The 24,511-nt window shown below is 55.2% G+C and overlaps 1 protein-coding gene across 2 annotated transcripts; it reads right to left on the reverse strand.

Moving 5' to 3' along the window:
- Positions 1 to 384: 384 nt before the first annotated feature.
- Positions 385 to 24,369, reverse strand: TMEM72 (transmembrane protein 72). 2 transcript variants are annotated; one of them, XM_045568353.1, is made up of 5 exons: positions 24,095 to 24,369; positions 9,277 to 9,343; positions 5,476 to 5,547; positions 3,593 to 3,732; positions 385 to 2,200 (listed from the first exon to the last, which is right to left on the reverse strand). In XM_045568353.1, exons 1-5 carry the CDS (start codon positions 24,162 to 24,164, stop codon positions 1,719 to 1,721), a joined length of 831 nt encoding a protein of 276 aa, XP_045424309.1. In that variant the 5' UTR covers positions 24,165 to 24,369; the 3' UTR covers positions 385 to 1,718. The 2 variants fall into 2 exon arrangements, with proteins under 2 accessions (XP_045424309.1, XP_045424310.1); XM_045568354.1 differs by lacking the exons at positions 5,476 to 5,547; positions 9,277 to 9,343; positions 24,095 to 24,369 and adding an exon at positions 5,347 to 5,463.
- Positions 24,370 to 24,511: the final 142 nt, after the last annotated feature.

The following is a 24,511-nucleotide window of genomic DNA, read 5'->3' on the forward strand; positions in this document are numbered from 1 at the left end:
CTGACAGCTCTGACACCACACTTTCAGGTTTGCTTCTTGTGACCTGGCCATCCGGCGCTGCTGGCTCAGGCTCCAAGGACAGAGCTGCTCCGAAGCTCAGGAACATTCTGCTCCCCCGAGGCCGCCCCCATTCATCTGTGGCCGTCACATTCCCCTTCTCCTGGCTCCTCCGCACCGAGGCTCCCAGCCAGGAATGAGGCACCATGGCCACCCACCACACCCGTGCTGGTCACTCTTCTCTGACTGTGAGCTGTCACATCCGGAGGTCCCGCCTCAGTGGCAGCTACAGAACAGCTCTGTAGCTCTCACCACTGAGGGCTTGCGGGAATGTGTTCTTGGCCATTTGTCGTTGGATCTGAGAGGAGATCTGGGCTCCTGCAGGAAGAGCTCTGCTGGTCGAGGCCACCTGCGGAGTTTAGGCACCAGACTGACACCAACTTCTGGCTGGCTGTTGTTTCCATCACCTTGGCAAAATAACCTGTAAGGGATGTTGACAGGCGTCCAGGAAGGGATCCAGGTGTCTCATCTAAACTGTGGAGCGTGTGGTCCAAGCTCCTTCCGCAGAGTGCTGCTGTCGGCTCGCTCACTCGGCCTGGGAGCGGCAGGACTCTGCCCTCTGGTTGCCCAGCACTGCGCGGGCCTGGGAGGGTGTCTGCTCTTCCTGGCAACAGTCCTACAGACCAAAGGGCACTTTTCAGAAGTAAAACTATATTGCAAATCCTTTCACAAAGCATATCTGATTCAAATTTCTTTGTTCTTTCTGGGTTAACCGTCACTTCTGTAGCCTCATGGTGGAGGACCTGCCTCCCTGCCCACTTTTCTCCTACCCGCCTTTCTTCCTGCCTCTGCCCTGCCTCCCTCCCATTTTGAACAAACTTATATAACATTTACCACCTACTCTGTTACCAGGTGCCTAAGGGCGGCAGGGCCACTTCTCTGTGGTGTGCGACCCTCCAGGTCACTGCCTCTGGTCCTGCTCACAGTGGGCACTCACTGCCTTCAGTGCCCTGGCATTCCGGGCTGTAGGCAGCCATAGGCGTTCATTATTCCAGTTTGCATCATCTACTTGGCATCTGGGAAAGGCCCACGTGGCGGGGACGCAGGGAGCCCCCAGCCAGGCTTTCCCGCAGTGAGCACAGAGCGGCATTGTTTCTCGGGGCGGCTCCGGCTCTGTAACTCCTGCGGGTCAGCCCCAGCCCCAGAGCATGCAGAGAATGGGGCCTGCTGCCCAGCTGCTCCCTCCCTCCCTCCCCCAAGCCATGTCCATGGGTCCAAGTCCGGCCTTTGAGAGGCTCAGCTGCCCACGCAGCCCTGGGCCTTCCGAGCCGGTTGTTGCGTCAGAGACGGGTGGACCACGGGGCCCTGTATCAGGAGTAAGGCTTTTCTCCCTTCTGGGGCCGAAGCAGTGGCTCCTGCAGCCTGTGTGAAGTGGCAGTGATGGTCTTTTGCGGGAAAGTACAAGGGTCTCCCCGCCCGTGGCCAGGAGGGAGGAGCCTGAGCTGGTGGCCCTGTTTGTGGGCCTCTCAAGGCCTCTGCCAACTGCTGGCCTGTCACACCTCCCGAGGGCCCAGCCGCCTCGGGATGTCAGGTCACCCCGAAAGGACCTGACCTGCAAAGACCCTGAGCTCCCGGGAGGGCCCGAGGACGTCAGGAAACTCCAGGCAGGATCACGGGTCTCTGCAGACCCCGCAGGAAGCGCCCCCGCTGGAGCCCGCAGCTCAGAACAGGCCGGTGGCCGTGAGCGAAGACGGGAGGAGCGGGGCCTGGGCCGGAGGGATGATGGGGGTGGTGTCGGAGGTGGTCTCCTCTGCCTCGCTGTCCCCCCCCTCGTCCAGGCCTTCTGCGAGGGACGGGATGATCCGGACCACGTTGTCCTCAAAGTGCACCTGCTTCTTCTTGGCCAGGGAGTCGGCCGGCTCCAGGCTCAGCTCCATCAGGGCGTCCGGGGGCGGGCGGGCGGTGGGCTTCTTGGCCCCCTTCAGGATGCTCTTCATGTGGGTGAAGAGGGAGCTGGGCCCCTCCTTGAGGGCCCCATGGAAGGTGTAGGTTTGCTCGGTGTCCCCCGAGCCGGTGGTACTGACGGCGCTGCCGCAGGGGTCTGCGTACTGCTCCGGGGGCGCGGGCACCGCGGGGGCCGCCTTCCGCTTCTTCCGCTTGCTCAGCAGGAAGTAGGCCAGGCCGGTGACGACCAGCATGGAGCCTGGAAGGGCGCCGGGGGTCAGGGTGCCGGACGCGTTGCGGCGATCGCGAGGGGCTGTGTGGCCGCGGCCCCGGCCCCGCGCCGCGCGCGTCCTTACGGCCCGCACCGAGCTGGGCGCAGGCCCGACGCCGGCGGAGCGATGTGAGTAGGGCCAGGGCCCTGCGGCCGGGAGCTGCCCCGTCTGGGCCTCGGACCCTCCTCTGACCCCTCAGCCCTCAGCCTTCTTGTTGGCCGCGGGCCCTGCAGCCGCCACCTGGGGTCCCGTCGCCGTGCCCAGGCTCCTTCTCGGGACAGCGCGGTGGGCTGGACCCACGCTGCCCCCAGCAGCCGGACGCCGCGGGACGCTGGGCCCTGACTGCTGAACTGGCTTCCTTTCGCTCCCAGAGCGGGCGGGGAGATCCCTTCCATTTCAGCCCCCCAACTCTCAGCCAGCAAACTCAGAGGAAAGTGCACATCTCTTCGGGCGGGGAGGGTGCTGTGTGGGCTCCCTCGGGGCCCCCGCAGGGCCACAGAGGACGCTGGGGTCTCCAGCCTGAGCCCTGAGCTCTGCTCTCGGCCTGCTGGGAGCGCAGCCCTGTCCAGAGCAGGTGGGGAGGGTGGCGGTGGGGACCTGCGGGGCCAGAGCCTCCGCGGGTGTCTCGCTGTCGAGCAGCGGGGCTCGTGCCTTGCCCTGGCCTGGGCAGTGCTGAGTCCTTCTCGGGAGTCTGCCTGGGGGGGCGAGGACAGGGACGCTGAGAGAAACGGCAGGAAGGGTGCGGCTCCCTGCAGGGCTGGCTCCCCAGTGTTTTAGACGGGTTCATAACGAGAGGCACAGTTTTTAGAGCCAGGAAGGAGGGAACAGGAAGATACTAGCAGAAAAGGTGGTGGACAAAACCAAAGAGGTGGGAGCAATGAATCCCGGGTTCTGCAACCAGCAACTGGCTGAGCAGCAGGGGACACCAGGCGGGGTAGAAGCAGGAGACGAGGCTGTGAAGTCTTTTGGGTCCCACCATAGGTGCCCTTCAAACCTGGCTCGGGAGTTTGGACCTGGACGGGCAAGCACCGGGAAGACACAGAAGGGTTTGGGCAGGGAAGGGACCACCCTCGGACAGCTCGGATCACACGCAGTGAGGGGAGGAAAGGCCGAGTCCCCTTGGCGGGCACAGGCTCTGGATGGCTGTGTGAAGGAAGGATGCGCTTCTCCCGACCCTCCTGCTGTCGGTCAGCATGGAGGATGTCAGGCAGTTCCTCGTGCTCACACTCCAGATCACAGAGGGCCCTGGGTCTGGTGGGGGCCCTGGAACTAGCATCGGAGCAGGACTATGAGGGGCTCAGACCTTCCCGTTCAGAGCCCAGCTATGGTGGGGGCCGCATGCCTGACTACCCTGCCCCCACTCCACCCCATAGTCCTACCTGGGATGGTCACGTGCCAGACCAGGACAGGGTGCAGGAAGCAGGCCACCGACAGCAGCATGTAGGCCAGGAACTTCTGGAAGCAGCCCAGCCAGTGGGCCTTCTCCCTTGCTCTGTCGGCCAGGGACCCTGGCTGACACCTGCCGGGTGGGAGTCCAGGGTTGGCAGGATACAGCCCAGGAGAACACCAGCAACGTGGGAGGCCGGGGACGGGGGGCCTGGGCCTGCTTCCTGCTGTGGCATGCTTTCTGCAGTGGCCCTGGCCAAGCACCCTGCAGGGGCTGGAGTCCTGGAGGACTCCACGGTCAGAGGCCTTGTCTGAGTTCCTCCAGAGGGGCCACAGTCTTTCTGGTCAGCAGGGGAAGAAGGTAAATGCTCTTGGGTTGCTATAAGAGCCAGTGAGAAGGAGAGTGGGAGGCTCAGGGCTCACTGGGAAGTCCACAGTGAGGCAGGGAAGGTGTGCAGTATGGGAGCCACCCCGCTGGGACAGTCGTGCAGGTAGTGCACTGCAGAAGGGGCCTGGCCAGGTGGGTGAGCAGGGTGGAATCCAGCTATGCCCTGCTCACTGAGCCTTGCCTAGGCATGGGACAGCACCGGCCCTAACTGCACTCAGGGACCGCATGTGGCCCTGGCAGAGGCCTGATGTTGAGCAGGTTTCTTCAGGGGCACTGCCTCCAGGTTTCAAGAGGAGAGTGCCTGCCTTTAGATCCATCGTCTTCACCCTCTGGCTTGGCCTAGATCAGAGGGCAGGCTAGCTTTACCCGAGCAGTGGCCGGGGCACCGCCCTCCCACACGCGGGGGCCTAGGCGGCTGTGGCTCACTGGCACCCCCTGGTGGTCGCGCGTGTGCGTGCGCACCTGCGTGTGTGTGTGTGTGTGTGTGTGTGTGTGTGTGTGTGTGTGTGTGTGTGTGTGTGTGTGTGTGTGTGTGTGTGTGTGTGTGTGTGTGTGTGTGTGTGTGTGTGTGTGTGTGTGTGTGTGTGTGTGTGTGTGTTGCCCTAGCCCCCCACCCCATGGAAGTTTCAAGGACCCCTTGGCAGTGACTTTCAGCGGCAAAGGGAAAAGCTACTGTCTCGGGGCTGGTGAGCCTGGGAGGCAGCCAGTGGCCTTTCCAGGTGCCAGAACAGCTGGATTCGAGGCCCGGCTCTCTCCGGGGTCCCACCTGGGGACCCAGCCATCTAGGCTCTGGGTTCTGAGAGTTCTGGGCCTGCTGCTCCCCTAAAGCTGGCCTGCGCAGGGCCTCTGCTCCAGGGCAAGCCAGAGGGTGAAGACGATGGATCTAAAGGCAGGCACTCTCCTCTTTTGAGAGCAGTGGTCTGTGGCCCAGCCCTTGGTCCCATGCACGACAGCGTCCACATACTGAGTGTCAGCTGGGCAGCAGAGGGGCCTCCGTGGCCATGTGGCCTCAGGGGGTCCTGCCAAGTCTGCACTTCCGCCCCCACAAATGAGTATGGGGGCTTGCAGCCCCTCACTTGCCCCTGGGTCCTAGCAAGAGGCAGAGCCAGTTCTCAAACTCTGCTCTGCTCACTCCAAGCTGGGCCTTGTGCAGCGTCCTCACCCCCTGGTGGGTGGCGTGGACACTGGGGCTGAGACCGGCTGTTCCTGGGGAGAGGGGCAGCTGGAATTTCCTGGGGGATCTAGGCAGGAGCAGGCCATGAGTGAAGGCTCACCTGGTTCCCTTGGTTGGGAACAGGACAAAGAAGGTGACTGAGCCCCACAGGCTTGAGCCCACCCCTAGGCCGGGGCTCTCCGTACCGTGGAGGGGAACCTGTCCATGGTAGCTTCAGGAGCAGGACACCCCCTGGTCATGGCCTCTTGGGCAGAGCGTCTGGGGTGTGTGGGCTGGGTGGCGGTGGTGGAGGGGCCTCTCTGGAGGCTACTTACTGGAAGCAGAGGGCCAGCAGCTGAGCCACAAAGTAGGCCCCTTCGCACACGGAGACGGCGGCTCCTGTAAAGCTGCAGGCAGAGACAGGTGAGCGAGGCTGGCACTTCTGACGCTCGTTCGCTTTCTCCAGGGCTGTCTTCTCGCAGCGCCTCGGCCTCCTGAGCGTCTGCGGCCAGCAGACTGAGCTGGGCTGTTCTGACCTAATCGTTGCACCCAGACCGCATTCCCCCGGGGCCGTCTGGATGTGGGGGCCTGTCCTGGGCCGGGCCACATGGCGGAGGGGGCGAGAGCCGGGGCTCAGAGACAGGCGAGGAGGAAGCTGTGGGCAGCAGCGGGGATGGGCCTCACCCTGGCACCCTGTGTGGGCGCTGGCAGGTGCGTCCTTCTACCTACTGGCTGCAGGACTGACACCCACTGCCTGGGGTTCCAGGCTTAAATAGGGAGCTGTTCCTTGCGCTTCCTTCTCCCTCTTTTCCCATCGTCCAGTCACCAGGACCGTGACCGTACCCCTTCAATGCCTTTGGAACCACACCCATCCTCTCTGGCCTCACCGGCATTGCCTGGGTTCAGGCCCTGCCCCCAGATGGGGCACCGGCTCCCCTTGGTCTCGTTGACCGCCCCCACCCCGTCTCCTGCTCGTCCACGCTGCCATGCCTGGCTGACCTCGCACACCCGAATCTGACGGTGTTCCTTCTGAGCCAGAATGGGGCTCAGGGCTCCTCCTGCTCCCAGTGGGGTCCGGGAGCTGTCCAATCAGAATCTGCTGGGGAGTATGTGAATCAGATTTCTGGGCCACGCCTAGACTTTGTACATCAGAATCTTTGGGAATGGGGCTTCGATATATGTTTCTGGAGGGTCTCACTGACTTATGAAATTTCTCAGCACGCCTTTTAAATCTCTTCATAAACTTCCATATTTCCCTGACTACACTGGAGGTTATCAGGTGCCAGAGGGCCTTTGCACAGGGTCCTGAGCCACAAAGTAGACCCCTACTCATTTTGGAAGGCCTTTCCCTCTCAAGTCTGTCTGGTGACCTCTGGCTTCCTGTGATACACTGTATGGCCAGAGCCACCAGTCTGTGCAGCTCCTCTGTGCAGCCCAGGCCCAACCCGGGTTCAGTGCCCCATAAATGTGCTTGGCCATGAGCGCACGAGAGTACATGCTGCTGTCTAGGCAAGGTGGCTCCATGCCAGGGCTGCCTCAGAGCCACAGGTGTTGCCATTTACTGACCAGCTGTGCAAACACGGGTGCCAGGCTTGGCCATTCCATGCCTCAGTTGCCCCGTCTGTAAACTGATGTTGTTATAGTGTTTCAACAATAAAATTGTTATAAGAATTGAGTTGATATTTGTAAAGCCCTTAGGACCACGCTTGGCACATAGCAATTATATAAATCCTAGTTATCACCTTTCTCCCCTCCGTGACCATTTAGTACTTAATCTCAGTTTTCTCTTACTCTCTCTGTGCCTCCCAGCTTGTGCCTAACTCTTACTGCTCAGTTTTGAAATCATAATAACTAACATTTATATAATGATTCCTTTGGGCCAAGCATAGTTCTAAAGGCTTTAAAAATAGCAACTCATTTAGTCCTTGCAAAAATTTTATGAGAAGCACTATAATTACCCTCAGTTTACAGATGAGAAAACTGAGGCTCAGAGAGGTTAAGCCACTTGCCTGTGGTCACACAGCTGATTAGTAGCAGGGGCAAGATTAGAATCCAGCATTAAGGTTCCAGAGCCTGTGTATCAAAGAGGCACACCAAGGCACATGCTTTGCAAAACAATCAGCATTGCCTTTTTCTATGCCAGAAGGGGGAAAATTGAGGCTTGGGGAATAAAATGACTCATTCAGACTTCCTGTTTGGTGCTCATGAGTGGCTAGAAGGGATGGATTGGGGGGGCCAGGGGGGCCGATCCTGCCAGGGTTAGAGAGAAGGGCACGGGTGGAAAACATAAAGTAGTTCACAGTGAGGGGCAGGGACCTGAGGCTGGACTGGGCCACCCAGTGCCCAGATGGGCAAAGCAGTCTGCGTCCACTTGCCATGGACCTGCCCCCTGAGTCGGCCCCACTGGGGAGGAGGAAGGCCCGTTTGCTTCTCGATCCCAGGGAGGTACGGCACAGTGGCCGAGGACAGAGTCAGTAAGACAGGGAGGGTGCTCAGAGCACGGAGAAGTCACTTCCAGAAACTGGGGGCTCCAAGCTCTGGGCACGGTTCCTAGGGCCGAGTGCTAGGAAGGAACGTCCGCTTCAGGAATGCCGAAATGGGTGGAAGGTACTCGGTGTGCAGTGGAGCATGGCAATGCAGTGAGTCTGTGAAAGAGTGAGAGGCCCCGGGCATAAATGGGTGAGAAGTAATGCAGGGGCCAGAAAGGGCACGGTGTGGACTGGAGGGGCGGAGGAGCCAGAGCCGCTGGAAGTTGCTGGAGAGCTCCGCCTGTCTAGGTGGCAGGGTGGAAATGGGCTCAGAGGGGGCTGTGGCCAGGAGCCACCAAGCACAGCAAAGAACCAGCCCAGGCAAGCAGGGGAGGGAGGGTGGGTAGACACGGACCCCCAGAGGAAGGTGTGGGTGGAGCCTGCGGAGGGAGGGCAGAGGAGCAGCCTGGCGACCAGGCAGACCTGGACCAATCACTGCCATCGTCACCCACCACTTCTGGGCTCAGTAACCCTTTCCGCACCCGGGGGGCTGCAACACTTGGCTTCCTGCATGATCAGGAAGAAACCACTGGCAGCCCCTCAGGACGGGGCTGCAGAGACGCTGGGTCTTTCCTCACCCGCTGGGACACCAGTGGTCTCCTTCCCTCCAGGGGTGTTTGCAGAGGCAGCTGGGGCTGGAGAAGAAGGGACACTGGCTGGGGAATGGAAGGGGACTGGCTGCGAATCTGGGCTCTGCTGCTCCTGAGCTCTGTGATGTGGGCTGACTGCTTCCTCCCTCTGGATTTTCTCACCTGCAAAACCAGGCCAGTATGCACTTCTCCTATGGTGATGTGAGTTAAGTAGCATAATGCAATATGACATTTAACTGTGCTTGGCATGTAGAGAAGCTTAAATATGTATTCCCTTGACCTGATTTTCCTCTTTCTAAAACAAGAGCTCAGTTAATGTTTGCTGAATAAATAAATGATCGAGAAGCATGGACGGGTGGGTGGGAGGCTGGATGGGTGGGTGAGTGACTGAGTGGTTGAGTTAATGGATGAATGAATGAATGGATGGATGAGTGGGTGAGTGAGTGAGTGTGTGAGTGGTTGAGTTAATGGATGAATGAATGGATGGATGGATGGATAGGGGGGTGAGTGACTGCATGAGTGGTTGAGTTAATAGATGAATAAATAGATGGATGGATGGATGGGTGGTTGAGTGAGTCCATGAGTGGTTGAGTTAATGGATGAATGAACAGATGGATGGATGGATGGGTGGGTGGGTGAGTGAGTGAGTGTGTGAGTGGTTGAGTTAATGAATGAATGAATGGATGGGTGGATTGGTGGGTGAGTGTGAGTGTGTGAGTGGTTGAGTTAGTGGATGAATGAATGGATGAACGGATGGGTGGATGAGTGGGTGAGTGAGTGGGTTGGTAAATGGATGGGTGGATGAATGGGTGGGTGGGTGGATTTAAGGACAAATACTTGGTTTATGGGATGGTCTGCCCCAATCAGGAGCTACCCTAGAAGTCCGGTTGACTCCACCTCCTGGATAGGATGTAATAATCGTGGGGAGGGGGCTGCTCTGGGTTAGACCAGTAGACAGATGGAGAGTGAGGTGGAGCAGAACTTGCAGGCAGGGAGGGGCCCGTGCACACATACTCACAGCAGATAGAAAGCCAGGCTTTTGAACTGCCCCTGGAGGAAGGTCTCAGTGCCCACGCCGATCAACACTAAGGGGCAAGAGGAGAGGGGACAGTGGGCCCGGTGCTCCACACCACAGCACTGCCCTGCTGAGGGCTCCTTGGCTGTGGAGTGAGCCTTCTCCCTGCAGACTCAGAGCCAGGGTGGATTCTTCTCCTCGTGGCCAAGCGGCTGTGGCTGGGAAGGTGCAAGAGAGCAGGGAGCCTCCTGGGCTGGTCCCTGGAAACTCCAACAAGAGCCCCAGAGGTCTTCTAATCGTCCCTTCCCAGAGCACAGGTGCCCGTCCTCCTCTGCCACATTGGTCATGCAGCCACCCTTAGTGTCCCCAGCCCCTTGGTTCCATGGCTGTGCTCCTCCCCATGTTGTGGCCTGTGCCAGTGTGTGCCGTGTGTCTGGCTACAGTGCTTGGGCATGGGGGACCTGCCCCAGTCTGTTTCCTCGCCCAGGTCACCAGACGTGCTGTTTGCGTGGCCTGCCCATCGCTTGCCGCCGGGGCAGCTGCAGCTCACACTCTAGGCTCACTGCTGTGGACCCAGCACTAAGCCCTCGGGTCTCGCCCCAGCAGGAGTTGCTGCTCAGCCTGGGCTCCCCTCCTGTCCTTTCTTTACCGTTGGGTATGGACCTTCCATTTGCCCAGGGTGAATTTCGTCTCAGACTCGCCTTTCCAGACTTGTTGGCTCCGGGTGCTCTCCTTGTAGGGATTCCCTCAGTCAGCACAGCTCTGATCCTTCCTGGTCACTGATAAAAACGTTCCGTGCTACGGCAGATGACCAGCAGAGGGCAGGGAAGGGTCGTGGGAACCCAGCTCCTTCGCCTGACTCACACAGCCCTCAGGGACGCAGAGAGCTATTTTGATGCCTTTCATTTTGCACAGTTAAGACTGAAATGGGGGTCAGCAGTTGGAGGGACATCGGAGGAGCACTGCAGAGGCAGTACTGGTTTGCATTTAAAAAATCAAAGTAACAGCAACAGAGAAACGAGAGCTCAGTTGGAATCCCAGTTCTGTGCATTACTACCTGGTTAAACTCTGGTGAGTACTTTACCCATCTGAGCTGGGTTTTCTCGTCTGTGGAATGGGCAGAATAAGTTATAGCTCACAGAGCTCCAACTCTTATTGGAGAAAACAATGAGTCTGGAACACACGGCTTTGTGCCTGATAGATGTCAGGTGGCCAATGCCGGGAGGTGGTGGCTCCTCAGTCCCCCCAACCTTTACCCTCCCAACTCTGCCCTGCCAACTCTCCCAGCTTCCAGCCGGCCACTGTGCACAAAGGGAGTGTGGTCACTCTCTTCAAAGCTCCCTCCCAATCATAGTCAGCTGAATTCTGCATGCCCAGGGACAGAGGACCACCCTTCGGCTAGAGGAGGAGAGAGTGGGGAGCCAGGAGGATGGTGCTCAGCCCAGGTATGGCTTCAGGGGATCCAGTGGGGCTCCTATGGGAGACTGTAAGGCCCTTGGACACCCAGGCCAAGGGGCCACCCCCTTTCTGGTTGATCCTCCCAGTTCTGGGGTTTGTGTTCCTGGAGGCCTGAAGTCCTTCCTCTGTCCCCTGCACCGTCTGCCTGAGGCCGCCATCGTCAGGCTGCTTCTGCCGGGAGCTGCGTGCACACACAACTCAGCGTGCTCCTGGCAGCTCTTCCTAGATGGTGAGGCCACCTGCTCTTCTGTGGCATCTTGTTGGGATGGTTTGGGGTCAAGCCCAACGGTGGGCTGTATTGGGCATTGGGTCATCCCCGGATGTGCTTGGCCCAGCAGGGGGGATGCGATGTGGACTGAGCAAAGTACACACAGCGAGGACAGTGAGCCAGGGTGTAGTGGGGGTGGGGAGGGGAGCTCGCCTAAGAGCTCTGGGGTCAGATGAGGAGGGGCCCCTTGCTTCTCTGTGCAGCGCCCAGGGCTGGGCAAAGTCGCAGGAGCTGATGAACCCAGCCAGCAGTCAGAGCCAAAGCACCCAATGAGCCACCTGAGTCACCCCAGCCATGCCAGCCACACCAGCCACGCCACCTGAGCCTACACTCTGACTCTTGAGGAGTGAGCATTTGTCCAAGACCCCACGGGCCTCTGGCCTCTCTCAGCCCTCAGCGTGGTTGTCAGGAAGCCAAAACCCAGGCTCCCGGGTGCTGCAGCACCTGCCCCCAGGCCCAGCGTCCGCACAGCCCTGGGGGTGCAGGCTGCCAGCAGTGGGGTTGCTATCTGGGCATGTCCAATGGGCCTATTGTGGTTTTCTGTCTTAGGACTTCATGGAGGTTCTGTGGGGACCTGCCTCCTCCAAAGCAGGTTCTTTCCACAGTTTTATTTTGCAAAGGTTCCCAGCAGAAAAAGTGAGGAAAGAAGGAAGTGAGAGTTCTTACTGCAGGAATTTTGTGACCCCGTAGCCAGCCTCAGCCTGGACAGCTGTGACAGCCCTGGTGGTGGAAGCGCCCCGCTTGGTGTCCTTGTTGGACTGTGCTGGGAACAAGCTGTCCTTGGAAGGCACCACAGTTACACGTGACATAGGCATAGGACCCCAAAATGTTCTGACCGTGGGCCTGGAGGTTCTAGATGTTTTTCCAGGGGACTGGTCTCCAGAACCAGCATTTCAGAAGCCAGGAAGTGAACACAAAGTGTGGCCTGAAATCTGGGAGAGTGTCGAGTGAAGAATGGGATTGGCACATGTGCGAGAGAGCTTCCCTCCTGTCTGCTGAGTGTCTGTCCCCAAACACTGCTCTGTGGACCCCTGCTCTCTCGAAGGCCTCGCATCGGCCCATGGCTGAGGACAGCCCCCTCTTTGCTTTGTGGCATTGTGCCCCAGGTCTTTCCAGGTTTCCAAATCTAGGCAGGGCTCTCTGTAAGACGCAGAGGAGCTATGGCACCCAGAGAGCCAGGGCCATGGTGGGGCAAGAAAGACAGCAAGGCTCAAAATGAAGCGGGTGCCCCCCTAAGGCAAAGGAAGCACTCATCTGTAATTAAGGAGGATCTCACTCTAAATGACACTCTAAAATTAAAGCGGTGCTATCCCTAAGAGATGCCCCCCAAAACCAAGGGGTGCTCTCCTAAAATTAAAGAGGTACTCATTCTGTAATTAGGTATTCAATATAAAGTTAAGGAGGTGCTCATCCTAAAATTGATGTGCCCTCCTAAAATTAAGGAAGTATTCCCCCTTAAATTAAAGAGGGACTCACCTTAAAATTAAGAATGTGCTCCCCCTAAAATTAAGGAGGCCCTCATTGTAGAATTAAGGTGATGCTCACTCACTCTAAGCTGGGGTGGCACTCAGTCCTGGGCCTGGCAGGAGCAGTGTGGGCCTTTCCTGGCCCTGACAGTAGCTGTCGTCCTGGCATCCAGGGACAGATGGCCCCGGGTTCTAGGGCTTTCAGCTGCTCGTGGAGTCTGGCCTGCACTCTGGCCGCACAGGGCTGGTCCAGCCTGAAACTGGCTGCAGGCACCAGCCTCACACTCTGGGAAGTGGCCCTTGGGTGCTGCCCTGAGCTGGCCCAGACAGAGGAGCTGACCTTCTATACTGGGGACAAACAAAGGGACAGCACCTGCCGCCCCCAGGATCAGAGCCTCGTCACAACACATTCTCCATGAGAAAGAATTGCCCCCAGAACTGCTTGATCTGGCTGTGCTGGCCTCCCGCTGCAGGCGGAGGTTGCTGGGCAGGCTGCACTTTAGGCTGTCACTAGTGGCCATGAACTCCTTCCCTCCCTTCCTGTCATCCCCAACTCGGGCTCCCCGGTTACCCTCAGCCCTGCCCAACAGAAGCGCCTCATGCCCACCCCAGCACAGCCCACCCGCGCCTCCGTCCCACTCCCTGCGTGTGCACTGCTGGGAGGCATTTCGCATTGCGCCTGGATGGAGCCATTCGCAGACAAGACTGGCCTGTCTCATGGAGGGGTCTGCTCCTGTCTCTGTCCCCCCTGCCTGGTCTGGGCCCAACCTCAATCAGTGCAAGCACTGTCTTCTCCCAGAGGCCAGGGCTTGCTTCCAAGTTGCCTTCCTGAGCTGCCTGTTCCAGTTCAGGCTTGGCAGGGTCAGAGGTCCTGGGCCAAGAGGCCATGGTGCAGGCCTGGGCACGGTCTGGGCATCCTTCTCGTCTGGGAGCTCTGGGCTCAAAGTGAGGGTGGATGGAAGCTAGGATGGGGCTGTGCTGTAGCAGAGAGAACATGAGGCTTTCATCAGAAAAGCTGAGTCCTGGGTCCTCAGGAAAGCCATGAACCCTCCGGTCTGCATCAGCTTCTGGAAAATGGAATAATAAAAACATGCATAACGGTGGCTACCGGCGCTCAGTCTTAGTGAATGGCTGAGTGCTGTGCGAATGTGGCTGACGGCGAGTGCAACTGTTCTAAGAGGCAGGCTGTTCCCACCAGTATTCTCAAGCGGGAGGAGAGCGTTTATTTTCATCCTCTGCTTCCATTAACACATGTTTTGTTTTGTTTTTTTCTTGTGGACAAAGAGCTCTTCCCTTTGCACTGATGCTATTGATTTTCCCGTCTCGGGTCCCTTCTCAAAGTCTGGCTGGGATGCAAGTGACCCAACCTCCCATCTGTCTCAATGTCTCTAGTGTAAGACCCTCTGTAACCCTGCTAGGGACCCAAAGAGGCTCAGGCCAGCGGTTCCTGAGGTTGGGGCTGTCTGTGGTGCTGCCCGCTGTGGGGACATCCCCCTGGCCACAGGCTGGTGGTGCTTTGGCCTTGGGGTGACCTCCTGGTTGACTTCCGCTTGTCCGTTCTGACTGTGTGGGGTGCATTTGAGTTTGCTGAAGGCAGCCTCGTAACTCACGGTGTGTGTTTATTGCTTCCCTTCTACTGGTCCCAGGATCTCCAAGACATCTCAGGTAAGGATGCTCTGGGCTGACGCCAGTGGCTGGGGATGGCTCAGAAGTGGTCACGGCCAGTTGCAGAGGTGAAGAGCCTGATTTGTACCATTTCTAAGAACATGGAGATGTTGGAACCAGTTGCTACAAATTCACTGGGACGATAAGGTAGTAGCCATAATCCTCTGAACTCAGAAGCTGTGGCAGATACTAAGCATGGCTGGGAGTTTTACCTGCGTGTTGAGAGCAGTTCAGCTGACACACGTGGGCCAGAGCTCGGAGATAGTATGAGAAAAGGCAAAGATTTCATGGTAGAAATTTCTGGATATACAGTTGGAAGAGACATCACAGTGTAGTGTGGCACTCAGCATCCTCTAATGCTCTCCCAAGCTTGTCTGGGGAGGATGACTCACAGGTAGTAAAGCCCACCCATGCTCTACTAGGTTCTCTAAACACGAGCTGTGGACTAAAGTAGAACAGCCGAGAGGTCTTTTTTGTTTTGGTCCTGCAGAAGTCCCTGTGGTAGACTGCAACGATGCCCCCAAACCTTCTCCCCCTTGGTATCCCCACCTTTCGTTATGTGACTTTGCAGTCCCTCGAACTAAGGCAAAGTCTGTTTCCCATCTCCTGAATCTGGGCTCAGCAATGTGACCTGCTTTGGGCAATGGGATGTTATCTGATAGGAGGCAAGCGCAGCCATGAACTGGGCCCAGGAACTGGGCCTGCCCTCCCGTGCCCCTGCCACTACTGTGAGCACAGGACTGGGCCGGTCTGCTGAGCACGAGAGACACAGAGGCAGAGTGTCCCTCATCATCCCAGCCCAGGCCAGCCTCGTGGAAGCCGACAGCCGTCTGAGCTCCCATGGGAGGAGCACACCCAGACAACGTTAGTGCAGCTGCCTGGCCTGCCCAGCTGGACGTGTGAACGTGAAAGCTCACTGCAGTATGCCACTGATGTTTTGCAGTTCTTACACACCATGATTTTTGTGTAGACAACTAACATATCCACTTCTAGGGACAGCTTCATTGAGGGATAGTTGACATAAAACAAACTGCACATACTGAAAGTGCAATTTTATAAGCATTGACATATGTCTATGCTCATGAAACCATCACTTCAATCAACCATCTCCATCACCCCCCAATTTTTTTGTATTTTATCATTGTAATTTTGCCCTCCCATCCTTCTGCCCACCCCTATGCACTAATCTGCGTTTTGTTACTAGAGATTAGCTTGTATTTTTGAGCAGTTTAGATAAACAGAATCATGCAGTATGTACTTGTTTTTGGCTGTCTGTTTCACCCAGCGCAATTATTTCCGGATTCCTCCATGTCGTAGCGTGTATCAACAGTCCATGCCTTTCCATTGCTGAGTAGTACTCCATTGCATGCACATATCTCTGTTTATAACTCGCCTTCCGATGGGCACTTGGGCTGTTTCTAGTTTTCGGCTATTATGAATTAAGCTGCTGTGACACTCATGTGCGATCTTTTTATGGACACATGCTTTTTTCTTGGGTAAGTATCTAGGAGTGGAATGTCTGGATCATATGGCAGGTGTATGTTTAACTTTCTAAGAAACTGCCAAACCGTTTCCAAACGTGATTCTACCATTTTACATTCCCACTAGTAGTTTGAGAGTTTCATACCCTTGCCAACATTTCAACACTTGGTATGCTGGGTCTTTCTTAATTCTGGACATTCTAATATGTAAGTGGTATTATCTCATTGTGGTTTTGATTTGCATTTCTCTAATGACGAGTGATGCAAAACATATTTTCATGTGCTTATTTGTCATCTTGTCTTTTTTGTTCACTGTCTTTTTATTCTCCTAACATTATATTTTGAAGAGAGAAGCTTTAAATTTTGATGATGTCCAACTTATTGATTCTTTTATGGACGGAACTTTTGTAATTGTGTCTAAGAAATCTTTGCCTACCCCATTACTGAGGTTTTGTCCTATTGTCTAGAAGTTTTATAGTTTTAAATTTTACATTTAGGTCTATGATCTATTTTGAGTAATTTTTTTTTGATATGACCTGAACTTATGTACCCCCATGATGAGCTGAAATAAAAAAAAAAAAAAAAAAAAAAACAAAGTATAGATAAAAGTTTATTTTTTTGGTAAAAGGATGTTCAATTATTCTAGTCCCATTTGTTGAAAATAGTTTTTTCTATACAAAGTGACTTTGTACTTTTGTCAAAACTCCAGTTGTTCAAATATGTCTAGGTCTGTTTCTGGGCTCTATTCTCTTCCGCTGATCTACCTGTCCATTTGCGTCAATACTGCACTGTCCTGACTTCCGTAGCTTCATCATAAGTCTTAAAATCAGTAGTGTTAATCCTCTAATTTTGCTCTTTGTTTACAAAGTTGTTTTGGTTATGTGAGAACCTTGGCATTTTCACGTGAATTTTAGAAACAGCCTGACAAGTTTTAGGAAAAAAAGCCTGCTGGGATTTTTATTGGAATTGCATTGAAACTTTCGAGCAATTTTCGGGATAATTTACAGCTTGACGACACTGAGTCTTCTGAATCATGATCAAGGTCCCATTGATTTAGTTGTTCTTTACTATCTCTCAGTAATGCTTTCTAGTTTCTAGTGTATGTGATTTTTTTATATCTTTTGTCAGATTTATCCTTAAGTACTTCATATATACGATGCTATTTTCTGATTGTTTGTTGCCAGTATCTGTAAACACAATTGATTGCTGTATAATGATCTTGTCTTCTGCAAATCTGCAAATCCCTTTATTAGCTCTAGTAGCCTTTTGGGTAGATTCCAGCAGATTTTCTACCATCATGTCATCTGTGAATAAAGAGTATTTCATTTTTATTGCCAGTCTGTGTGCATTTTGTTTCTCTTTCTTGTATTCTTGCACTGGCTAGAACCTTCAGTACAATGTTGACTAGAAGTGATGAGAGTGGATGTCCTCGTCTTGTTCCCAGCCTTAGGAGAAAAACATTTGGTCTTTTGCTTTTACATAGATGTATGTTTTCGGTAGATGCCCTTTTTAGGCTGAGGAAATTTCCTTCTGTTCCCGGCTAATAGTTTCTATCATTTGTCAAAAGGTTTCTCTGTATTTACTTATCATCTAAATAATTGATAACACAGCTTTCTTTTTTAGTTTGTTAACATGTTGTCTTAGTCCATTCAGGCTGCTATAACAAAATACCACAGACTGGAGGTTTAGAAACAACAGAAATTTATTTCTTGCAGTTCTGGAGGCTGAGAAGATCCAGGTGCTGGCAGCTTTGGTGCCCGAGGGCCCCTCCCCACGGACAGCTGTCTCTCACTGTGCCCACACGGCAGAAGGGCCGAGGGCGCTCTCAGGCCTCTGTCATAAGGGCACTAGTTCCACCTATGAGGGCTCTGCTCTCGTGATCTAGTCGCCCCAAAGGCCCCCCCTCCTAATACCATCCCTTGGCAGTGAGGATTTCAACATAAGAATTTGGGTGGAGGGACACAAGTGTTCAGTCCACAGCGTATGGTCAGTTCCATTCATTGGTTTTTCAAATATTAAAACAACTCTGCATTTCTCAGATAAACTTCACTTCATTATGATATATTATCCTTTTTATATATTTTTATTTGATTTGCTAAAACTTTATTTGGAATTTTTGCATCTATGCCAATGAAGGACAATAGTCTATGGTTTTCTTTTCTTGTAATATCTTTATCTAGTTTTGGTATCCATATAAATAGTGATTTTATAGAATGTTGAGAAGTATTCCCTCCTTTCAAATTTCTGGAAGACTGTGTAGAATAGACATTGTTTCTTAAATGTTGGCGTAATTCACCTGTGAGGCCACCTGGGCTGATACACCATTTTTAGTGATGACATCATTTATGAGGATGACCCTGTGGACCGTATGGTTCCCCGGTACTACTGGGGATAGTGTCTCCCATGTAGAATGGCACCTTCCTTGTAAGGACGACAGGAGAGATTTGTTCGAGGTCTTGGTGTCAGGGAAACCCGAGGTATTTGCTTCGTGTTCTTTCTGGGTGTTCAAAGATAGTGCATCTGCTCGCTCTTCCGCATGGCAGCTTTCTAGAAGACAATGGCCACGCCTCGCTGGGTACTCCATCCACGCCAGCCATGCCACGCTTCCTCACCTGACATTTGCCTGGCCCGCGGTCGGGTTCCTTCTCCACAGTGTCAGCCATATGTCTATGTCCCTGTCCTTCACAGCCCTCTTCCAAAGGCTGAACAGAACCAAGGGCAATCCTGAAAGAATCGTCAGCACATGAAAAATAAAGGAGGCTGCCGTCTTCCTTCTGCTTGGCTCACTAGATGAGGTGGAGAAATAACCTAGTTCCTGTGGGTGACCTTAACAGCCCAAGCTCAGATGGGACGAAGGTCTCCCATTTTAAGGCTCTTACAGTCTGGTGCCTTCCTCTCTGGCCACGTGCTGACCTGCTCCCTTCCTCTGATTGTCCTTCTTTTTCCACCCACAAAAGGAGCTGATCACCCTGCTCTGCAGGTCCTGAGCCCAGCATGTTCCTCCAAAATTAACCCGCACTGAGCCTGGGTGAGAACGCACCAGGCGGTTTGCTGCTTAGTCACTGTTACGCTGACTCCTACAGCCCAGAGGGTGGGCACGATGGTTATCCACATTTTGTAGAGGAGGAAACTGAAGTTTAAAGAGGTTAGGTGATGTGTCTAAGGTCATGCAGCTGTACGCAGTAGGGCCGGGCACAGACCCGCCTCCCAACCACTACGCCGCAGCGCCTGCCGCTTTCACGTGTGTTTAGGCACACTGCTTTGCCTCCCCGGTCAGACCCCCGACCATGTGTCCACACTGCATGACTGGGACTCGGCAAACATTTGCCAGGTGAACGAATCATTAGTGCAGTTCCAGATTTTTTATTTTAAATCTAGAAGGAAGACACGGGCACAAAGAAGTCAAGAAAAGAACGCTCCAACCAAATCCTATTGTCTTTCAGGGGTAGGTGGGCAGAACAGGAGGAGGAGATTTTGTTTACTCATGGGGACAATTGCCTCGGAAAAGGAAAACGGTCAGCATCCACTTGGAAAATCTGGAAACACGTTGCGATCTGGCTTGTGTAATAAGTCACTTGCAGACGTGTTGGAGTGCGTGAAGCTTTCTTAAATGGCTGGAGGTTGTCACGGACACACAGTTAAGAGGGTGGAGATTAGCGTGGAGGGACCAAGACAGTTGCTTCAGAAACATCAGTTTTCTTGAAGGCTTTAAGCAGGGCTAAGGTCAAACTACACATTTGCTGTACCCTTTAAAAAATGATGACAACACCTGGTTTTAAATGCCTCTTATGTCCTAATCTATGTTACTAAGTTTTCCATGTTGAACAGTGTGTGGCGAGGACTGGGGCCGCTGGGAACGTGGCCGCGTCTGTCATGTAGAGAAGCAGGTTAATGGGTCAAAACCCTGGAACAAAACAAAACCCCTGATTGATCCCAGGTTGACCCCGAGCACTTGACTTGTGAGAAACAGCACATCAGAACAGGCCGGTGTGCTGGAAAACGGCCTTGCCTCCGTGCCCCCACGTCCTCGAGGGCTCTGCTGAGCCTTCCCTCCGGAGCCAGCTGTGGCCACTCTGTGCGCCGGCAGGCCAGACTTCCAGCACCGGGCCGGCTCTGCCAGTGGCTGTGTGCCTTCTGCCACGCTACCTGAGCATCCGGAGCCCCCGTTTCTCCGCCTGCACAATGGGACTGAGTGCAGCACTCCAGGCCCCACAGACGTTTGTGGGGCGGTAGCAAGATAAGGAGCAGGAAGCATGCCGTCAGTCCTGCACCTCGGGACCCAGAGAGGCAAGTCGCACCGTGACAGTTCCCTCTGGAAATGTGTGCAGGGTTGGCTGTCCCTGGAGGGAGTCCAGGAGCAGGTTTGGCTGGAGAGCGTCATGGTGGTGCCAATTAGAGCATGCCTGGCAATCATTCAGAGACAGAATGGGCAGCTAGACAGAATATCAGTGTCCTTAGATTTAGGAGTGTTTGGGGACCCTTGACTACGTACTCCACTGTAACTGTGTGTCCTCACCACGACCCCACCTGCCTGAGCCTGTGCATGGTCAGGGCTGACCCCGGGCCGGGGCACCAGGGTCACTCTGGGCAGCTCCGATCAGGCCTTTCTGGTAGCCTTTGTGTGTTTTGTATCCCGCGTCTTGGGGTCATCAAGATACGGAGAGACGTGCCCTGTCGCTTGGTTTAGGTGGGGGGCACAGTGATCAAGGGCGGAGTCTCGCGAATAGACCATCACTTGGAAACGCGCATCCTGCTTCCCGGCTGTGAGGCCCTGAGCAAGGAGCTTTGCTCCGCTAAGCCTCGGTTCCTGCCTCTGCACGACGCGCATGAGGCTGAGCATGATGATGCTTCAGAGGACAGTTAGGGGGATGAGACGAGATACTGCATTTAAAACCTGTAGCACAGAGCTTGGCCCACAGTAAATACTCAAATAATAATGTCTGTCGTCAGCTACTGCTGCCGAGCAGGGGCTGGAAGAGTGAAGTGAAGTCCTCAAGTGCTGGCAGTGAGAGGCCTCGAGCTTGAGCCCCTGTGCTCCGCGGAACCTTGGGAGCCTCATCCAAGTGCCCGGAGACATTGTCTGGGCAAACGTCTTTTGGGAAGCCCATGCACGTCTGTGCACAAGGACACAGGCTGGAGGAGGGGCTTTCAGGGCCCGAGAGGGAGAGGTGTGTCTTCTGCTGCTCTGCAGGGAGCTCTCCCCATTGCCCTGAGGGAGCTATTGCAGAGCCCATGAGGATAAAGGGTGAGAGGGTGGCTGGTGTGCAAAGGGAGGCCAACCCTGCCTGCCCAGGCGATGGGGACAGGCCCTTTCTCATTTTATGGAGGAAGAGTGCCTTGGGCCCCTGTGTTCCCTTCACAGTCAAAACCTGCTTCCCAAGTCCGCTTTCCTGACGGAGGTCTGCAGCCTCCCTGGGGCCTGCGTCTCTCACTCAGCAGGTGGACACAGTGAGAACCCGCTTGAAGAAGGGACAGGCAGGTGTCCCGGCATCTGCATGGGTCTGTGCGCAGTTTCCCAGCTGTGTCTGCTTCTGTGGGTGGAGCCTGATGCCACATCTCAGCAACTGAGCCACTTGGAGGTCACACGCGCGTGCACACACATGCATACACCCAGATGCATTCCCAGGCCAGGGAGGGGATGCAAATGAGCCTTGTGTGGGACAATGGTGGGAGTGGTCTGTGATGACCTGGAAACCACATGACTACACCAAAGGGACGGAATTTTCTAATTTTAGGAACACTTCCGCTGGGTGTAGTCTGCCCATGGCCTGTTTACCCTATTTGGCAGGGCAATGATCCACCTGTGTTCCCAAACCACTTGCGGTGTGGGGCTGGACATCAGGGTGGGGCAGCAGTGGCCCATGGAGCGGGATGTCCTAAGGGGGCTCAGCCAAAGGGGCTGGGAGAGGAGGAGCAGCCAGCTCAGGGCAGCACCTCCGCATCCTGGTGGAGGCACCTGGGCCCTGGGGCTTCAGCACTTCCCACAGCCCTGCATCCATCTTCAGGGGCCCAGGGAGAAGGCTCTTGGGAGCTGCCTGGTACCTGCAGGTGACACTCTGGGCACCCCTGGGTCACATGCCTTCCTACCTTTTGGAGAACTCACATGGCCTGCCTGCAGGGAGATGAAGGGGCCACCCTAGATCCCCTCGCCAGAGTTTCTGCAAAGTCAGGGGCTCTGTTTCAAGTTTTATTTCCTCCTTAGCAGCACTGCACCTGTAAATGAAGCCTGAACTTCTCAACAGAGGATTTCAACAAAAAAGAGGCTTAGGAGAATAAGGAATTTGAAAATCTTATGCGCTGGGCATAGGCCAGGAGTTTAGTGATGCTGGAAGAAACTTGAGCTTTGCCCAAGAGCACCAAAGCCCCCCTCTGTTGCTTCCCACTCACTCCCAGCACTCTAGAAAGCCCCAGCGAGATTATCTGAAAGCCTGGCCATTAGAAGGCAACTAGTGGCCTATTTTTAGCCTGGATCTTATATGAAAACCAAGAGGGAGGTCCGTCCTCTGCATTAACAGCAACTCCTTGCACAGAGATAAAGGTTTGGTTAAGAGGAGCATTATGAATGTGTGTGTGTCTCTGTGTGAGTTTCTGTGTGTGGGTGCATGTGTGTGTCAGGGAAGGGGGCCACAGACCCTTCTGCTCACTGAGATAAATCAGATTCTTAAACTATCTTTGGCTAATCCGTTAGAAGGATGGATACATACATCTTAAAACTGCTTCCTGACAGGAGGCAGGCCTCAGCTCTGGGTGGACAGTGGCTGGGGAAACAGACACTAGGACTCTTGGCATTTTATATATTTGGAAACCAAGACCAAGAGGGAGCTGGGTGGCCTTAGATCAACAGTGGTAGACCAGGACTCTAAGCCCAGATAACGGAAACCTATTTAGGGTGACCTTCCTCTTCCCAGGATGGGCTGTTGGGGACCTCGGTGGCCACTCCCTTATTCATAGGTGACAACGTGGTCTGAGAGAGGCTAGGGCTGGTTCCTCTACCGGCTCGCTCACTCAGAGCCTCTGCAGAGCAGCTCTGGACCCCTTCCAGCTGCCTGATGGGCAGGGCTTTCTACCCCGGAAGCAGGGGGGGCTTTGGCCAGAGCCCTGGCCTTTGCAAAAATCAAGGGACCTGGGTTCCACACTGGCTGTCCCTCTGACGTGCAGCGTGACCTTGCACAATGTCACCACCCTGCTTGAGCTCAGGTGCTCCATCTTGTAACAGGAGGGGTGGTATTAGACCACCCAGCAGCCCCTCCTGCTCTAACTCACGGCCCAGATGCTGAAGGAGTCTACTGGCCAACACATGGTGAACCCATGTCCTCTCAAAATGACCCAGGTCCTCACTGAGCTCTGGAGCGTGTCATGGGGGCTTCTGCCCGGAGGTTTTCACCTCCAGTTCCACTTAGCTATGCTCAATTCCTGATGTCCTTGATTTCTCAAAATACCTGGCCAACAGGCCCAGCATCTCCACCCTACAGATCAGAAAGCATAGTCCTGGGGGGCCAGGTGGCTCTCCAAGGTCACACAGGGGGCAAGTGACAGGGCTGGGGCTGGAACCAGCATGACTTGAGTCTGAGCTGGGTGACCTTTCCCATTTGGCCAGACCCACAAGTAAGCTTTTGTCCAGTGATGGGGAAAGGGTTGGATAGGGAGCGTGTGTCTCTTCTTTGTCCCCCAGAGATGACGGGACCTAGAGCTAAGGGCTCAGAACACTATCTGCTCACTTCCGCGACACAGATCCTGGCCCTGTGGGGGACACGGGGCTAGGGTTGGTCTGCCTGGGGCAGTGGGCAGGCTGGGCTCAGCATCACGGTGGTCGGCTCTGCTCTAACCCTCTGTCTTCCTGGCCAGTTGGGCAGTCCTGTGGTCATCTGGGGGAGGTAGAGGACTGCAGCAAGGGGACCCTCTCTGCCCCTGGCCCACAGTGCGTTCCAGCAGTCAGGCCACAGACAGGGCACCTGGGTTCCTCCAGGGTATTCTGTGAATGGGGCCCATGGTGGCCTGGAGGGAAGCCTACGACCTCTGCGTCTAGGCTAGCTCAGCCCGTCCCCCAGGGCAGAGCTGCCCCGGCTCTGGGAATTCTCTCTCCATGCGATAGGGCTGGGTTTGAGGAAGGAAGGAAGGGCTCAGCTGACCATTTCCATAGTATGCAGCCTTCACCTTCCATCCCCACGTCCACCTCAGAACTGAGGGGGGCAGACCCCTTTGACTCATTTCACAGATGTGGACCCTGAGGCTTCCCAAGGTCACAGGGAGGGTGAGCTGCCAAGCAGAGATCCAGCACCAGGCCCTCTGGCTCCTGGCCTGAAGCTTGCCCCACTGCACCTGCCGCTGCTCTGCAAAGCAGTTTTTCTGGGGTCTTGGGAAAGAAATTCAAGCACAGAAGTCATCAGATGTGCCCGCCATCTCCCAGCCACCTCCCACCACTCGGGCAGCTCTGTCTGCTGTGCCAGTGTGCAGGGAATGGCAGCCGGGAGGCGGGGTCTTACCTGTAGCAGTGGTGATGCCCAGGAGCCGGCAGGTGTATTCCAGCCCCATCCAGAACACCTGGAGCTTCATGGTGATGGGGCTGAGGGCAGAGTCCCAGCAGGGCAGGCAGCAGGGGCTCCGGCCCCAAGATGCTCCTGGACGTCCCTGCACAGGCAGGAGGCTGTGGCTGCCAGCTCCGGGGCCCCCCGTGCCTGGGGCCCTGCCTTTCCAAACCAGTCCTGGCCACCCCAGCCTGGCCGAGGTGTGAACAGGGCTCACCTTCCTGGCTTGTCGGCCCGTGCCCTTGCCAGGCAGTCGGCTTAATCATTACCTTGGAAGAATGCCCCTGCTGCTCTGCGCAGCCCCAACCTGGCCTGGAGCCGCTCGGTCGGCCGGCGCAGCCGCCTGAGATCGGGGATTAGGGCTGGGCTGGAGGC

The sequence above is a fragment of the Lemur catta genome, chromosome 14 (genome assembly GCF_020740605.2).
Source record: "Lemur catta isolate mLemCat1 chromosome 14, mLemCat1.pri, whole genome shotgun sequence".
NCBI lineage: Eukaryota > Metazoa > Chordata > Mammalia > Primates > Lemuridae > Lemur > Lemur catta.

Excerpts from the sequence above, each read along its gene's own strand:
- TMEM72 (XM_045568353.1), bottom strand. The coding sequence starts at position 24,164 with ATGAAGCTCCAGGTGTTCTGGATGGGGCTGGAATACACCTGCCGGCTC. Across the intron at positions 9,344-24,094 it reads GGGCATCACCACTGCTACAG|TGTTGATCGGCGTGGGCACT; the intron begins GTAAGACCCCGC and ends CTTGCCCCTTAG. Across the intron at positions 3,733-5,475 it reads CTGCTGGCCCTCTGCTTCCA|GTGTCAGCCAGGGTCCCTGG; the intron begins GTAAGTAGCCTC and ends CCCACCCGGCAG.